Source organism: Rhinoderma darwinii, unplaced genomic scaffold, assembly GCF_050947455.1.
Source record: "Rhinoderma darwinii isolate aRhiDar2 unplaced genomic scaffold, aRhiDar2.hap1 Scaffold_4522, whole genome shotgun sequence".
In the NCBI taxonomy this organism is placed as follows: domain Eukaryota; kingdom Metazoa; phylum Chordata; class Amphibia; order Anura; family Rhinodermatidae; genus Rhinoderma; species Rhinoderma darwinii.
The window spans coordinates 40,468-57,282 of NW_027463951.1; the positions used below are offsets into that span (position 1 = coordinate 40,468).

Below are 16,815 nucleotides of genomic sequence, written 5' to 3' on the forward strand. Positions count from 1 at the left end.
AAATGTAAATCTAGCTGAATATTATCAATGACCCCAAAGTTTAGCGGAAGGTGAAGATATATACAATATTTACAAGGTACAGAGGAACATCACCTAAATCTATTAAAAGGGTAGCATCTACGGCACAACCAGGGGACATGTCATAAACGTCAGATAGATGGGGGGACCAGCTCTCGGACCCCCCCCCCCCACTATCTCCAGAGCGCGCTTGTCTGTTTCCATAATTCCCGTACGACTGAATGGACGACCGCCCTGCCATTCATTCTCCGCCTGGTGCAGCGGCCGCCTCCCCAGGCGTTATGCCATTATTGCGTCAGTGCGGATAAGAAAAATCCTGAATATAAATCATAAAATAAAAAAAACTTAAAAAGCGCATTGCGGCGGCAGAAGATCGAAGTACCGACAGTGATCGCAACATCACAAAAAACGAAAGTCTCATATACCAGCGGTCCGCTCGGCTAGGGTCACATGTAGCGCTTACTTTGAAGTTTTTCTTGCTGCTGAACAGCGATGGCCACACATTACATTATAGGGATTACGGGGTTAAAAATCCCATTCACACAATGAAGTCGAAAACTGCGCAGATCCTACGTACAGCACCGTGCACCCCCCCCCCCCACACTTTACTGCAGAAAACCGCTGCAATAACACAAGTGTGCAGCAACAAAGAGTTTATCTAGTTGTAGAACTATTTACAAAAACAACATACAGATGTGATGTACAACTACTGCTACGTGTGAACACAGCCTTAAGCCCGTCACCTGTGATCAACATTTTATAGTTTACATATAGAATTCATCTAAATAAAAAGCGGAGTCACTGTGTACATGTATTACATCAGAGTTATATCATGTATTGTACTCCAGAGCTGAACTCACTATTCTGCTGGTGGAGTCACTGTGTACATACATTACTTATCCTGTACTGATCCTGAGTTATATCCTGTATTATACTCCAGAGCTGTACTCACTATTCTGCTGGTGGAGTCACTGTGTACATACATTACATTACTTATCCTGTACTGATCCTGAGTTACATCCTGTATTATACTCCAGAGCTGCACTCACTATTCTGCTGGTGGAGTCACTGTGTACATACAATACATTACTTATCCTGTACTGATCCTGAGTTATATCCTGTATTATACTCCAGAGCTGCACTCACTATTCTGCTGGTGGAGATACTGTGTACATACATTACATTACTTATCCTGTACTGATCCTGAGTTACATCCTGTATTATACTCCAGAGCTGCACTCGCTATTCTGCTGGTGGAGTCACTGTGTACATAGGATCAGTACAGGATAAGTAATGTAATGTATGTACACAGTGACTCCACCAGCAGAATAGTGAGTGCAGCTCTGGAGTATAATACAGGATGTAACTCAGGATCAGTACAGGATATGTAATGTATGTACACAGTGACTCCACCGGCAGAATAGTGAGTGCAGCTCTGGAGTATAACACAGGATCAGTACAGGATAAGTAATGTATGTACGTACACAGTGACTCCACCAGCAGAATAGTGAGTGCAGCTCTGGAGTATAATACAGGATATAACTCAGGATAAGTAATGTAATGTATGTACACAGTGACTCCACCAGCAGAATAGTGAGTGCAGCTCTGGAGTATAATACAGGATATAACTCAGGATCAGTACAGGATAAGTAATGTAATGTATGTACACAGTGACTCCACCAGCAGAATAGTGAGTGCAGCTCTGGAGTATAATACAGGATCTAACTCAGGATCAGTACAGGAGAGGTAATGTATGTACACAGTGACTCTGCTGTGTTTAGAGAATAATTCTATATATAAATGATAATATGGTGATGTTGTGGGGATATACGCTATAATCTAACTCTACAATCATCCACTGGCGGCCGTCAGGCAGATAAAACGTTAATTACATGATAATGAGAACACAGACCATGTGACACTTATTAGGATTAGAAGGTGGTATCGTGGGGCTGCCCAACCTCATCAGCCAAATTCAGTATATAACTTGCCACATCGTCCTCTGTGGGGGCCTCTGAAACCACCCACGAATCATTCACGCCCGTCACCTGTAAGCGGCAGATGGGACAATTCCGGTTCCGGTCGCTCCTGTTGATAGAAAATGTTCTAGTTAGAAATCTGGTGATATCTCATTCACGTTCGTGTTTGGCGACTTTTTATGACGTATTTCTCTGACGTACGACACTGTATAGACATACATCGCCCATAGGGTGAAAAGAAAAAAATACTATACCGAGCTGTATACTTTTTCTTTGAAGGATGCCTTGCCGACTACGCTATTCCATACATTAACAACACTGAATGGCAACATATACCTCCACGACCTATGCCAAAGGGACACCGTTACTCTAATCCTGGAAACGCCTTTAAGTTATATCATGTCTTGTACTCCATTCACAGCCAAAGCTAAAGGGAAACTTCTGATGGTTGGTGCTTGGATTAGGACTAAAATCAAGTGCACCTTAAACATATGTCACCTATATACCCTAAAACTATGAACACTTGAACCAGCCGAGCACTCAGGTTTACTAAAAAAAAAAATAATAATATGTCACCGCTTATCTCCACGAACAAAAATTCTGCATTTCTGATCCTTCTTTCCCACACAATGACACCCATAGGCTGCCATCATACATACTGGATTGTCTACAACAATTAGCTAAGGAGTAATTATCATCTACAATGAAAAAATTGTACTGCAGAGGAAACCAGTAGCATTTTAAATACAGCTCTAGGTGTGACTGGAGTATATACTACATCATGTAACTCAAGATCAACAGCAGATGTGTGTAGCACAGATAAATACATACGTGAATTATATTATTTTAAATAGGGGGGGGGGGGGGTTCTCATTTAAATTAGCACCCACTGTAACTGCCTATGTATGAAAGTGAAGAACGTCCTCACTGCAGCAATTATTTACCTCCTCAATCAACCAATTTCTAAGACATGGAAAGAGGGACGAAACTTGTAAGGGCACGCGTACAAACGGACGCTCACAGCCTCTTACCATTTGTCAATGCATTTCTGGCAGAAGCTGTGAGCGCAAGGCAGGATCAGATCAGCTCGTCCGTCCATACAGATACAGCACTCCTCCTCATCTGTCAGCTGCTTCACCCTGGAGAATGAGAAAAAAAGAGGGAAAATCACATGTCAACGCAGCAAGGATAAGAAATAACTGGCTTAAAGGGATTCATTAGAATGTAACAACAATAATACTGCCCCCTATATACAAGAATATCACTACTATAATACTGCTCCTATATACAAGAATATAACTACTATAATACTGCCCCCTATATACAAGAATATAACTACTATAATACTGCTCCTATATACAAGAATATCACTACTATAATACTGCTCCTATATACAAGAATATAACTGCTATAATACTGCCTCCTATATACAAGAATATAACTACTATAATACTGCCTCTATGTACAAGAATATAACTACTATAATACTGCCTCCTATATACAAGAATATAACTACTATAATACTGCCTCCTATATACAAGAATATAACTACTATAATACTGCCTCCTATATACAAGAATATAACTACTATACTACTGCCCCCTATATACAAGAATATAACTACTATAATACTGCCTCCTATATACAAGAATATAACTACTATAATACTGCCTCTATATACAAGAATATAACTACTATAATACTGCCCCCTATATACAAGAATATAACTACTATAATACTGCCTCTATGTACAAGAATATAACTACTATAATACTGCTCCCTATATACAAGAATATAACTACTATAATACTGCCCCCTATATACAAGAATATAACTACTATAATACTGCTCCTATATACAAGAATATAACTACTATAATACTGCTCCTATATCCAAGAATATAACTACTATAATACTGCCTACTATATACAAGGATATAACTATTATAATACTGCCCCCTTATATACAAGAATATAACTACTATAATACTGCTCCCTATATACAAGAATATAACTACTATAATACTGCCCCTATATACAAGAATATAACTACTATAATACTGCTCCTATATACAAGACTATAACTACTATAATACTGCCCCTATATACAAGAATATAACTACTATAATACAGCCCTTATATACAAGAATATAACTACTATAATACTGCTCCTATATACAAGAATATAACTACTATAATACTGCTCCTATATACAAGAATATAACTACTATAATACTGCTCCCTATATACAAGAATATAACTACTATAATACTGCCCCCTATATACAAGAATATAACTACTATAATACTGCTCATATATACAAGAATATAACTACTATAATACTGTCCCCTATATACAAGAATATAACTACTATAATACTGCCCCAATATACAATATAACTACTATAATACTGCCCCCTATGGACAAGAATATAACTACTATAATACTGGCCCCTATGTACAAGAATATAACTACAATAATACTGCCCCCCATATACAAGAATATAACTACTATAATACTGCCCCCTATATACAAGAATATAACTACTATAATACTGCCCCCTATATACAAGAATATAACTACTATAATACTGCCCCTATATACAAGAATATAACTACTATAATACTGCTCCTACATACAAGAATATAACTACTATAATACTGCCCCCTATACACAAGAATATAACTACTATAATACTGCCCCCTATATACAAGAATATAACTACTATAATACTGCCCCCTATATACAAGAATATAACTACTATAATACAGCTCCCTATATACAAGAATATAACTACTATAATACTGCTCCTATATACAAGAATATAACTACTATAATACTGGCCCCTATGTACAAGAATATAACTACAATAATACTGGCCCCCATGTACAAGAATATAACTACAATAATACTGCCCCCCATATACAAGAATATAACTACTATAATACTGCCTCCTATATACAAGAATATAACTACTATAATACTGCCCCCTATATACAAGAATATAACTACTATAATACTGCCCCCTATATACAAGAATATAACTACTATAATACTGCCCCCTATATACAAGAATATAACTACTATAATACTGCCCGCTATATACAAGAATATAACTACTATAATACTGCCTCTATATACAAGAATATAACTACTATAATACTGCTCCTATATACAAGAATATAACTACTATAATACTGCTGCCTATATACAAGAATATAACTACTATAATACTGCTCCCTATATACAAGAATATAACTACTATAATACTGCTCCTATATCCAAGAATATAACTACTATAATACTGCCTACTATATACAAGGATATAACTACTATAATACTGCCACTATATACAAGAATATAACTACTATAATACTGCCGCTATATACAAGAATATAACTACTATAATACTGCCGCTATATACAAGAATATAACTACTATAATACTGCCCCCTATAAACAAGAATATAACTACTATAATACTGCCCCCTATATACAAGAATATAACTACTATAATACTGCCGCTATATACAAGAATATAACTACTATAATACTGCTCCTATATACAAGAATATAACTACTATAATACTGCCTCCTATATACAAGAACATAACTACTATAATACTGCCTCCTATATACAAGAATATAACTACTATAATACTGCCTCCTATATACAAGAATATAACTACTATAATACTGCCCCTATATACAAGAATATAACTACTATAATACTGCCCCTATATACAAGAATATAACTACTATAAGGGGGGATTCACACGAACGTGTATTGGGTCCGTGCGGGCCGCGTGGTTTTCACGCGCCACGCACAGACCAATACAAGTCTACGGGGCAGTACAGACAGTCCGTGCTTTTTGCGCAGCGTTTGTCAGCTGCGCAAAAAGCGCGACATGCTCAATATCTCCGCGTATTTTGCGCATCACGCACCCATTGAAGTCAATGGGTGCGTGAAAACCACGCAGTTCGCAGGGAAGCACTGACGTGCGAACCGACTGAAACAGCGCACCAGCTGTCAAAAGGATGAATGTAAACAGAAAAGCACCACGTGCTTTTCTGTTTCCAAATGGAGTATCTTTGAGATGAGCGAACACGGACAACCGAACTTCACCGGGTTCGGCCGAACTCGTTTTGGCCGAACCCGGCAAAAAAATTTCCGGTACGCGATGTCAGGAGATAGTCACTGTCCAGGGTGCTGAAAGAGTTAAACTGTTTCAGCACCATGGACAGTGACTTCCGATCCCAATATATATGAACCTGTAAAAAAAAACGAAGTTCTGACTTACCGATAACTCCCGGCTTCTTCCTCCAGTCTGACCTCCCGGGATGACAATTCAGTCCAAGTGACAGCTCCAGCCAATCACAGGCCAAGCAAAGGCTGCAGCGGTCACATGGACTGCCGCGTCATCCAGGGAGGTGGGGCCCGATGTCGAGAGGCGCGTCACCAAGGACGCGTCACCAAGGCAACGGCCGGGAGAGAAGTTCTCGGTAAGTACGAACTTTTTCTTTTCTTTTTTTAACAGGTTTCTCGATGTTGTGTTCGGCATTCACTGTCGAGGGTGCTGAAAGAGTTACTGCCGATTAGTTAGCTCTTTCAGCACCTTGGACAGTGACGGGCGTCGACTAGCCTCATCTCTATGATAGCGGCTGCGCGAAAATCATGCAGCCGCGCATCATACACGGATGACACAAGCAGCTGTCAAGTGGTTTTTGTGCGCGCAAAACGCAGCGTTTTTTGCGCGCGCAAAAACACAACGTTCGTCTGAATCTGCCCTAATACTGCCCCTATATACAAGAATATAACTACTATAATACTGCCCCTATACACAAGAATATAACTACTATAATACTGCCACCTATATACAAGAATATAACTACTATAATACTGCTCCTATATACAAGAATATAACTACTATAATACTGCTCCCTATATACAAGAATATAACTACTATAATACTGCTCCTATGTACAAGAATATAACTACTATAATACTGCCCCCTATATACAAGAATATAACTACTATAATACTGCCCCTATATACAAGAATATAACTACTATAATACTGCCCCCTATACACAAGAATATAACTACTATAATACTGCTCCTATATACAAGAATATAACTACTATAATACTGCCCCCTATATACAAGAATATAACTACTATAATACTGCCCCCTATATACAAGAATATAACTACTATAATACTGCCCCCTATATACAAGAATTTAACTACTATAATACTGCTCCCTATATACAAGAATATAACTGCTATAATACTGCCTCCTATATACAAGAATATAACTACTATAATACTGCCCCCTATATACAAGAATATAACTACTATAATACTGCCCCTATATACAAGAATATAACTACTATAATACAGCTCCCTATATACAAGAATATAACTACTATAATACTGCCCCCTATATACAAGAATATAACTACTATAATACTGCCCCTATATACAAGAATATATCTACTATAATACTGCCCCTATATACAGAATATAACTACTATAATACTGCCCCTATATACAAGAATATAACTACTATAATACTGCTCCTATATACAAGAATATAACTACTATAATACTGCCCCCTATATACAAGAATATAACTACTATAATACTGCTCCTATATACAAGAATATAACCACTATAATACTGCCCCCTATATACAAGAATATAACTACTATAATACTGCTCCTATATACAAGAATATAACTACTATAATACTGCCCCTACATGCAAGAATATAACTACTATAATACTGCTCCTATATACAAGAATATAACTACTATAATACTGCTCCTATATACAAGAATATAACTACTATAATACTGCTCCTATATACAAGAATATAACCACTATAATACTGCCCCCTATATACAAGAATATAACTACTATAATACTGCTCCCTATATACAAGAATATAACTACTATAATACTGCTCCTATATACAAGAATATAACTACTATAATACTGCTCCTATATACAAGAATATAACTACTATAATACTGCTCCTATAAACAAGAATATAACCACTATAATACTGCCCCCTATATACAAGAATATAACTACTATAATACTGCTCCTATATACAAGAATATAACTACTATAATACTGCTCCTATATACAAGAATATAACTACTATAATACTGCCCCCTATATACAAGAATATAACTACTATAATACTGCCCCCTATATACAAGAATATAACTACTATAATACTGCCCCCTATATACAAGAATATAACTACTATAATACTGCTCCTATATACAAGAATATAACCACTATAATACTGCCCCCTATATACAAGAATATAACCACTATAATACTGCCCCCTATATACAAGAATATAACCACTATAATACTGCCCCCTATATACAAGAATATAACTACTATAATACTGCCACCTAGATACAAGAATATAACCACTATAATACTGCCCCTATATACAAGAATATAACTACTATAATACTGCCCCCTATATACAAGAACATAACTACTATAATACTGCCCCCTATATACAAGAATATAACTACTATAATACTGCCCCCTATATACAAGAATATAACTGCTATAATACTGCCCCTATATACAAGAATATAACTACTATAATACTGCCCTCTATATACAAGAATATAACTACTATAATACAGGGGAACTTTTTAAGTCTGATAGGAGTTGTAGTCCTGTGGTTTGGGTGCACACATTTTAGAATATAAAAGACAATGAGATAAATACATAAAACTTCGGCTGATCTCATTTCCCGTTTGCTCCCCTGTGGTGTTTGTTCTGTGGAAACCTCTTTTCTGTCAACTTGTTCCAGACTGATCCAATATAAACAGTAAGAGGAGAAGTGGACTTTAGTGCAGCAAGCCAACAGGAAAGATTCATTGTAAACAGGGTGTCTGTGCCGTGTGGCGGGGCAGGCGGAGGGTGAGTGGAGTTTATCTACCTCCCCATTAGGATGCTGGCCTGGCAGGATGACAGGGATGCCAGGCTCTGGGCGTTCTCCTCGGAGGCTGCGCTGCTCTGGATGAATACGCCGCTGGCGTGACTGGTGATGTCCTTGTAGAGCTGGATGAACTGGTAAAGGTTCATGATCCTCGACACCTCCACGATGCCGTTTGTCTTATTGATCTACAGAAAAAAAAAGAAAACATTAAGAAAGTGATAAAACAAGCCCAGGATCTACGGCAGCGGCTGTGGAACTACAAGTCCCAGCATGCCATGCATCACACACTGGGACTTGCAGTTCCACTACTGCTGGAGAGCCACTGATCTACATTATATTGTTGTGATGACTCCTGTGGGGTCTTCACTGTAATAAATGGGGGTTGATATTGGGAAACTTTGCAGATACTTAACATCATGGCTTATACTCCAATTGCATCCAAAGCTGCATTTGCAAGTCTCCTGGTTGTCATTAGCACTGGGGTGATGGACACACGAGGCATTGACTGTTCAATTATTTAACAAACAGGAGGAAAGCAAGACATTTTTGGATCCTGCTATGTTAGGGTATGTTCACATGGCAGTAAACGCCCCGAAAACTGACCCAAAAAACTTTGTGAATTAAAAAAACAGCTCCGTATATTACAGCGGGTTTTTTTTAGCATGTGGACATAGCCTTAGAGCTAAAAGGGGCAGAGAAGAATAGTGACTGCAGCTTTGGATGGGATTGGAGTGTAAGATATGGTGCACCTTAAAGAGGCTCTGTCACCAGATTTTGCAACCCCTATCTCCTATTGCAGCAGATCGGCGCTACAATGTAGATTACAGTAACGTTTTTATTTTTAAAAAACGAGCATTTTTGGCCAAGTTATGACCATTTTTGTATTTATGCAAATGAGGCTTGCAAAAGTCCAAGTGGGTGTGTTTAAAAGTAAAAGTACAACTGGGCGTGTATTAGGTGCGTACATCGGGGCGTGTTTACTACTATTACCGTACTAGCTGGGCGTTGTGTATAGAAGTATCATCCACTTCTCTACACAACGCCCAGCTTCTGCCAGATCACGCTGTGACGTCACTCACAGGTCCTGCATCGTGTCAGACGAGCGAGGACACATCGGCACCAGAGGCTACAGTTGATTCTGCAGCAGCATCGGCGTTTGCAGGTAAGTAGCTACATCGACTTACCTGCAAACGCTGATGCTGCTGCAGAATCATCTGTAGCCTCTGGTGCCGATGTGTCCTCGCTCGTCTGACACGATGCAGGACCTGTGAGTGACGACACAGCGTGATCTCTCGAGAACACGCTGTGTGTCTGCACTGCCAGAAGCTGGGCGTTCTGAAGAGAAGTGGATGATACTTCTATACACAACGCCCAGCTAGTAAAAGTAGTAAACACGCCCCGACGTACGCACATAATACACGCCCAGTTGGACTTTTACTTTAAACACACCCACTTGGACTTTTGCAAGCCTCATTTGCATAAATACAAAAATGGTCATAACTTGGCCAAAAATTCTCGTTTTTTAAAAATAAAAACGTTACTGTAATCTACATTGCAGCGCCGATCACAGGCAATAGCAGATAGGGGTTGCAGAATCTGGTGACAGAGTCTCTTTAAAGGGATTGTACAGGTTTAGAAAAAACATGGCTGCTTTCTTCTAAAAACAGTGCCACATATGTCCACAGGTTGTAAGATGAACTGCAGCTCATCCCTATTCTCTTCAGTGGAGTTGAGCTGCAATACCAGAGTGTATTAATGTGCTAGGTGTAAACGCAACATCTTCCACAATGCATCGCAACAGGTCATGCTCTGTACAGAGAGAACCAGTAGAGGGAAAGCAAGAAACGGTAGGTACTACTGAGTGAAAGTAGGGACCCTGTAAAATGGTGACTGCAGCTCTGGATGCGACTGGAGTATAAAATCTGATGTAACAGATGATCAATACTATATAAATAAAGCATCTGCCAATCAGTAGAATATGTGATATAAGGGACATGAGGGTGCGGCTCCGAGAGCTATAGGGTCTGTGTACTCCAGTAATACAACAATATTTTAGTAGTTATATTCTTGTATATAGGGGGCTGTATTATAGTAGTTATATTCTTGTATATAGGAGCAGTATTATAGTAGTTATATTCTTGTATATAGGGGCAGTATTATAGTAGTTATATTCTTGTATATAGGGGCAGTATTATAGTAGTTATATTCTTGTATATAGGAGCCGTATTATAGTAGTTATATTCTTGTATATAGGAGCAGTATTATATTAGTTATATTCTTGTATATAGTAGCAGTGTTATAGTAGTTATATTCTTGTATATAGGGGCAGTATTATAGTAGTTATATTCTTGTATATAGGGGCAGTATTATAGTAGTTATATTCTTGTATATAGGAGGCAGTATTATAGTAGTTATATTCTTGTATATAGGGGCAGTATTATAGTAGTTATATTCTTGTATATAGGAGCAGTATTATAGTAGTTATATTCTTGTATATAGGAGCCGTATTATAGTAGTTATATTCTTGTATATAGGAGCAGTATTATAGTAGTTATATTCTTGTATATAGGAGCCGTATTATAGTAGTTATATTCTTGTATATAGGAGCAGTATTATAGTAGTTATATTCTTGTATATAGGAGCAGTATTATAGTAGTTATATTCTTGTATATAGGGGCAGTATTATAGTAGTTATATTCTTGTATATAGGAGGCAGTATTATAGTAGTTATATTCTTGTATATAGGAGCAGTATTATAGTAGTTATATTCTTGTATATAGGAGCAGTATTATAGTAGTTATATTCTTGTATATAGGGGCAGTATTATAGTAGTTATATTCTTGTATATAGGGGCAGTATTATAGTAGTTATATTCTTGTATATAGGAGCAGTATTATAGTAGTTATATTCTTGTATATAGGGGCAGTATTATAGTAGTTATATTCTTGTATATAGGGGCAGTATTATAGTAGTTATATTCTTGTATATAGGAGCCGTATTATAGTAGTTATATTCTTGTATATAGGAGCAGTATTATAGTAGTTATATTCTTGTATATAGGAGGCAGTATTATAGTAGTTATATTCTTGTATATAGGAGCAGTATTATAGTAGTTATATTCTTGTATATAGGAGCAGTATTATAGTAGTTATATTCTTGTATATAGGGGGCAGTATTATAGTAATTATATTCTTGTATATAGGGGCAGTATTATAGTAGTTATATTCTTGTATATAGGGGCAGTATTATAGTAGTTATATTCTTGTATATAGGGGGCAGTATTATAGTAGTTATATTCTTGTACATAGGAGCAGTATTATAGTAGTTATATTCTTGTATATAGGGGCAGTATTATAGTAGTTATATTCTTGTATATAGGAGCAGTATTATAGTAGATATATTCTTGTATATAGGGGCAGTATTATAGTAATTATATTCTTGTATATAGGAGCAGTATTATAGTAGTTATATTCTTGTATATAGGAGCAGTATTATAGTAGTTATATTCTTGTACATAGGGGCAGTATTATAGTAGTTATATTCTTGTACATAGGGGCAGTATTATAGTAGTTATATTCTTGTACATAGGGGCAGTATTATAGTAGTTATATTCTTGTACATAGGGGCAGTATTATAGTAGTTATATTCTTGTATATAGGGGCAGTATTATGGTAGTTATATTCTTGTATATAGAGGCAGTATTAGGTGGTAGGTGAATGCGGGCGAGGACACTACACACCCCTTATATAAACCCACAGGTGGTGTATGGCACACGGACACACTTACCTTAGTGCACAAAACACGGACAATGACTTTCCACAGAGCGGATGAGTCCGAGTCGGGCTGCACCTCAAACAAGAGATGCTTGTCCTGCCCCGCGGCCAACCGAGCTGTACTGAGAGGGGGAAGACACGCATCAGGACCAAAATACAGGCACCGCCAGAGCAGTCACACTATGGAGCCTCTACTGTAAGAACAGTCACACTATGGAGCCTCTACTGTAAGAGCAGTCACACTATGGAACCTCTACTGTAAGAGCAGTCACACTATGGAACCTCTACTGTAAGAGCAGTCACACTATGGAACCTCTACTGTAAGAGCAGTCACACTATGGAACCTCTACTGTAAGAGCGGTCACACTATGGAGCCTCTACTGTAAGAGCGGTCACACTATGGAACCTCTACTGTAAGATCAATCACACTATGGAGCCTCTACTGTAAGAGCGGTCACACTATGGAACCTCTACTGTAAGAGCGGTCACACTATGGAGCCTCTACTGTAAGATCAATCACACTATGGAGCCTCTACTGTAAGAGCAGTCACACTATGGAGCCTCTACTGTAAGAGCAGTCACACTATGGAGCCTCTACTGTAAGAGCAGTCACACTATGGAGCCTCTACTGTAATAGCAGTCACACTATGGACCCTCTACTGTAAGAGCAGTCACACTATGGACCCTCTACTGTAAGAGCAGTCACACTATGGAACCTCTACTGTAAGAGCAGTCACACTATGGAACCTCTACTGTAAGAGCAGTCACACTATGGAACCTCTACTGTAAGATCAGTCACACTATGGAACCTCTACTGTAAGATCAGTCACACTATGGAACCTCTACTGTAAGAGCAGTCACACTATGGAACCCTCTACTGTAAGATCAGTCACACTATGGACCCTCTACTGTAAGATCGGTCACACTATGGAACCTCTACTGTAAGAGCAGTCACACTATGGAACCTCTACTGTAAGAGCATAATATCATACATGGTGTGCAGGATTTCCACCCACTAGGGGCCTGATGAGGGACCAAAATAATACACACCCTATATGATAAAGTAGGATGACCAGGACAAACTAAATAAGATCCAAAACCCCTCTAGTCCCGGCGTATTGGTGCCAACCTCTGTGTCTTGTCACTTGTACTCCTCACTGGTGCAGCCAGGGGGGGGGGGGTCTTCCTATACTACAATCCTCCCTGCAGGGGTCATGTACACAGGGTAGGTGCTGAGTAATGTATATCCTTCTCTTACACATCATTGAGCTCTGCCACTCGGCCCAGGAATTCCTCGTACGTCAGGAAGCCGCTCTCCCGCACAAGGGTCGCATGTTTGACGACTTTCTCAGGAAGTTTGCTCATCATGGCCTGGCCGGTGAGCTGCTGACCCATGGCTGGGGAGCAACTGAATCTCTTCCTCCAGAGAATTTGGGCCTTATTCAGCAGTCCTGCAAAGGTGAGATGCAAATTAGCACTGTCCCCCACAATATCAGCACACTCCTCTCCTAAAATACTCTGTGCTGCTGGGGACTCTGCTCATTTTATTATGTAGCCCTCAGTCTGTGACCTTCCGGAAGAGCAGCACATTTCTCTCCTGAAATACTCAGTGCAGCAGACAGCACTCCAACAGCCTGGAGTAGTGTACAACCTGCCACTAGTTACAATTATACACTGTATAGTGTAGAGCACAATGTTCTCTCCTTGTGGTGAGAATGCGAGTGTGACGTGTGTGTAATCTACACCTGCTCAGCTGCTGTGTACACAATGAGGACACCGGATGCAGCGTTACAGCGTGTATAGTGGGAGATCCATGTACAGGACAAAAACTATACAAGAGCATAAGGAGTGTGTGTGTGTGTGTGTGTGTGTGTGTGTGTGTGTGTGTGTGTGTGTGTGTCAGTGGGTACATATACCTGTGTCTGTGTGTGTGTGTCAGTGGGTACATATACCTGTGTCTGTGTGTGTGTGTGTGTGTGTGTGTGTGTGTCAGTGGGTACATATACCTGTGTCTGTGTGTGTGTGTCAGTGGGTACATATATCTGTGTGTGTGTGTGTGTGTGTGTGTGTGTGTGTGTGTGTGTGTGTGTGTGTGTGTGTGTGTGTGTGTGTGTCAATGTATACATACCTGTGTGTGGCAGTGTGTGTGTGTGTGTCTATACGTGTGTGGCAATGTGTACATACCGGTGTGTGTGTGTCCATACCTATGTGTGTCAGTGTGTACATACCTGTGTGTGGCAGTGTGTGTGTCTATACTTGTGTGTCAGTGTGTACATACCTGCGTGTGTCATTATGTATATACCTGTGTGTGGCAGTGTGTGTGTACATACCTGCGTGTCAGTGTGTCTATACTTGTGTGGCAGTGTGTACATACCTGTGTGTGGCAGTGTGTACATACCTGTGTGTGGCAGTGTGTACATACCTGTGTGTGGCAGTGTGTACATACCTGTGTGTGGCAGACGCAGTGTGTGTCCATACTTGCGTGTACATACCTGCGTGTGTCATTATGTATATACCTGCGTGTGTCATTATGTATATACTTGTGTGTCAGTGTGTACATACCTGTGTGTAGGTGAGGTGGGGGCCATGTGTAGACAGCAGCGCCCGGTGATGTCGGATACAGAGATCACCCAACAACTATCCCATTCGCGCATTGGCATCACCCCTTTCGGACCACCGTACACAGCTGACATATGCTCCGCCTTCTGCCTGCCGTCTCCATGACGTCATCACGCTACGGCCTCTAAGGTAAGGCGGCCATATTTGATTTGGGAAAGGCATCCAGTTTGAAGATTGTCATTGGTAGATGGTCCTGACTATTATATAATAACGTTACATCCCCGGATGTTTAGCTCTCCGCGCCCAAAGTCTGGTTCTGGTGCTGATTGTTGCCTAGCAACGGAGACCACTGACTGTATGTGACACTTCTGACCTACCTCACTTCTGTGGAAATCTGGGGTTGTCAATGACTACAGGGCAGAAAGCATCACCTTCACTCCCCCATCCCTACATACATAGAACATGTACATGGACTTTTTACTCCACTGATGGTGAATTTCATGAATCAAAGAGCAGATTTGTGTGCAGCTCCGGCAGTAACTAATGTTGAAGCTGTAATCAGAACATGAGATGCCTGTAAACTAGCAAAGTAATGGGGAAATATGGAATTTGTGTAAAGTTGCCATTTAAAGGAATTGTCCAGTGACCACTCCCTATAATTATTAAGTGCTTATGGGTAAGAAACCACTATGTGGTGTCAATGGGGGAATGTTGTAATATACGGATGAGGTGGTATTAGTGACTGGTACTGTATGAGAACATTGTGGCTGGCACTGTATATCGGGTATTAGTGACTGGTACTATATGGGAACATTGTGGCTGACACTGTATATCGGGTATTAGTGACTGGTACTATATGGGAACATTGTGGCTGGCACTGTATATCGGGTATTAGTGACTGGTACTATATGGGAACATTGTGGCTGGCACTGTATATCGGGTATTAGTGACTGGTACTGTATGAGAACATTGTGTCTGACACTATATATCAGGTATTAGTGACTGGTACTGTATGGGAACATTGTGGCTGGCACTGTATATCGGGTATTAGTGACTGGTACTGTATGAGAACATTGTGGCTGACACTGTATATCGGGTATTAGTGACTGGTACTGTATGGGAACATTGTGGCTGACACTGTATATCGGGTATTAGTGACTGGTACTGTATGAGAACATTGTGTCTGGCACTGTATATCGGGTATTAGTGACTGGTACTATATGGGAACATTGTGGCTGGCACTGTATATCGGGTATTAGTGACTGGTACTGTATGAGAACATTGTGTCTGGCACTGTATATCGGGTATTAGTGACTGGTACTGTATGGGAACATTGTGGCTGACACTGTATATCGGGTATTAGTGACTGGTACTGTATGAGAACATTGTGGCTGACACTGTATATCGGGTATTAGTGACTGGTACTGTATGGGAACATTGTGGCTGACACTGTATATCGGGTATTAGTGACTGGTACTGTATGAGAACATTGTGTCTGGCACTGTATATC

The 16,815-nt window shown here is 39.5% G+C and overlaps 1 protein-coding gene and 1 long non-coding RNA gene across 7 annotated transcripts in view; one reads left to right on the forward strand and one right to left on the reverse strand.

Annotated features, from left to right (window-relative positions):
• Nucleotides 1-1,697: 1,697 nt before the first annotated feature.
• On the reverse strand, nucleotides 1,698-15,452 carry RNF141 (ring finger protein 141). Of its 2 annotated transcripts, XM_075848720.1 has the most exons (6): nucleotides 15,309-15,452; nucleotides 14,005-14,197; nucleotides 12,760-12,868; nucleotides 8,974-9,158; nucleotides 3,029-3,136; nucleotides 1,699-2,106 (listed from the first exon to the last, which is right to left on the reverse strand). In XM_075848720.1, the coding sequence occupies exons 2-6, from the start codon at nucleotides 14,139-14,141 to the stop codon at nucleotides 1,950-1,952; spliced, it is 696 nt and encodes a 231-aa protein (XP_075704835.1). In that variant the 5' UTR covers nucleotides 14,142-14,197; nucleotides 15,309-15,452; the 3' UTR covers nucleotides 1,699-1,949. The 2 variants fall into 2 exon arrangements, with proteins under 2 accessions (XP_075704836.1, XP_075704835.1); XM_075848721.1 differs by lacking the exon at nucleotides 15,309-15,452 and having other exon boundaries at nucleotides 1,698-2,106; nucleotides 12,760-12,863; nucleotides 14,005-14,091.
• Nucleotides 15,289-16,815, forward strand: part of LOC142716993 (uncharacterized) — a 46,463-nt gene continuing 44,936 nt past the window's right edge. For 2 of the 5 annotated variants that reach the window (XR_012871688.1, XR_012871689.1), the window contains exon 1: nucleotides 15,667-15,981. This is a non-coding gene — a long non-coding RNA (uncharacterized LOC142716993). The other 3 variants (XR_012871692.1, XR_012871690.1, XR_012871691.1) reach the window with 3 other exon arrangements.